We start from the raw sequence: 1,827 nt of genomic DNA on the forward strand, positions 1-1,827 counted from the left end.
CTTCTTATTTTGTATTTTTTTAAATCAGTTTTTAAGTCAAAAGTAATAAAAGGTTCTTTTAGACCATTTAAACAATACAGAATTAGCAGAGTCCAGAGCAGCCACCTCTTTGATGAGTTACACTGTTCTCGTAGTACTCTGTTTTGTTCCTTCAAATCAGCAATTGTAATTATATCTGTATTAATGAATACTTAATGTTTACCTTCACCATTACACTGTAAATTCCATTAAGTCAGGGTCTGTGTTTTAACTTGGATTTTGACACAGTAAAGGCATGAGGTGATTGTTCTTTAGGAATATTAGTTGAGTGAATAAACAAATTCATGAATTTTTCAAAATACATTGTTGCTATTAGTGAAAATTTCTTTTTATACTAGAATTTAAAAACAACTCGAAACTGTTTCTCTCAATGTTTATTTCTGGTACATCTCTTTTGTCATTTCTTTGTTTTTGGTTTTGTAGGCAACAATAGACAAAGTCAATGTATGAAGCAAATTACTCTGAAGTGTCTGAATTTGTGTTCCTGGGACTTTTTACCTCTAGACCAATGCAACATTTCCTCCTTGCCTTCTCCACAGTGTTTTATGTAACAATTGTGCTGGGCAACCTCCTGGTTGTGTTTACAGTGACTTTTGACTCTCATTTGCATTCTCCTATGTACTTCCTATTAGCCAACCTGTCATTTATTGATTTGTGTCTTTCTACCTTAACAGTTCCTAAGATGATCTCTGACCTGTACTCTGGGCAAAACACTATATCATTCCAGGGGTGTGTGATCCAGATTTTTGTACTTCATGTCCTGGGTGGATCTGAGATGGTGCTGCTCATAGCCATGGCCTTGGACCGATATGTGGCCATATGTAAGCCCCTCCACTACCTGACCATCATGAGTCCATGGATGTGCATTTGGCTTCTGGTTAGTGCTTGGGTTATTGGTCTCATTCACTCAGTGGCCCAGCTAGCTTTTGTTATCCATTTGCACTTTTGTGGCCCTAATGAAGTAGACAGCTTTTACTGTGATCTACCTCGGTTTATCAAACTTGCCTGCACGGACACCTACAGACTGGAGTTCATGCTTACTGCCAATAGTGGGTTTATTTCCATGGGAACCGTGTTCTTATTGACTTCCTCCTACGTCTTCATCCTGGTCACTGTATGGAAACACTCTTCGGGTGTCTTGTCCAAGACTTTTTCTACTTTGTCAGCTCACATCACTGTGGTGGTTTTGTTTTTTGGACCGTGCATTTTTGCCTATGTCTGGCCATTTCCCACAGTGCCAGTGGATAAGTTTCTTGCTATTTTGGACTTCATGATTACACCCATACTGAATCCTGCCATCTACACATTGAGGAACAAGGACATGAAGATGGCAATGAGAAGACTGAATAGTCAACTCCTGAGTTTAAGGAAGATCTCCTAATTAATTCATTAGTGCACAAGTGGTAATTTCTGTAAACAGTGCTATTAACACAAAGTTAAAAATGTTATGATAAGTTGGGACAATTTATTGCCCTAAATTCAGCAGCTCTAAAACCATCCATAGTTTATTCTACAAGTTAATGCCCAATGATTTTACCATACATTTAATTATTATCTAATAATTTCATACAGTTATAAGATTTTAAAATACTGCAAACACACTTTTTGTGTGGCTGACATTTTGACTAGTTGATAGAATATCCTAAAGATTTTTACGAATTACAAGCTATAGAGCTGTATTTGCAGAGCTACTGGTGGATGTTGATGTTTTACTCTACCATTGAATTGAGAGATGTTCTCTTATGAAAGGAATGACTGGTTTTTATCATAGGTATTCTTTGCAAGCAA

The 1,827-nt window shown here is 36.9% G+C and overlaps 1 protein-coding gene across 1 annotated transcript; it reads left to right on the forward strand.

Annotated features, from left to right (window-relative positions):
- The first annotated feature begins 284 nt into the window (after positions 1-284).
- LOC135232507 (olfactory receptor 4F6-like) lies at positions 285-1,542 on the forward strand. Its single transcript, XM_064291885.1, has one exon. The coding sequence runs from the start codon at positions 482-484 to the stop codon at positions 1,418-1,420; it is 939 nt and encodes a 312-aa protein (XP_064147955.1). The 5' UTR covers positions 285-481; the 3' UTR covers positions 1,421-1,542.
- Positions 1,543-1,827: the final 285 nt, after the last annotated feature.

This window comes from Loxodonta africana, chromosome 10 (genome assembly GCF_030014295.1).
Source record: "Loxodonta africana isolate mLoxAfr1 chromosome 10, mLoxAfr1.hap2, whole genome shotgun sequence".
In the NCBI taxonomy this organism is placed as follows: Eukaryota; Metazoa; Chordata; class Mammalia; order Proboscidea; family Elephantidae; genus Loxodonta; species Loxodonta africana.

Excerpts from the sequence above, each read along its gene's own strand:
- LOC135232507 (XM_064291885.1), top strand. The coding sequence starts at position 482 with ATGTATGAAGCAAATTACTCTGAAGTGTCTGAATTTGTGTTCCTGGGA.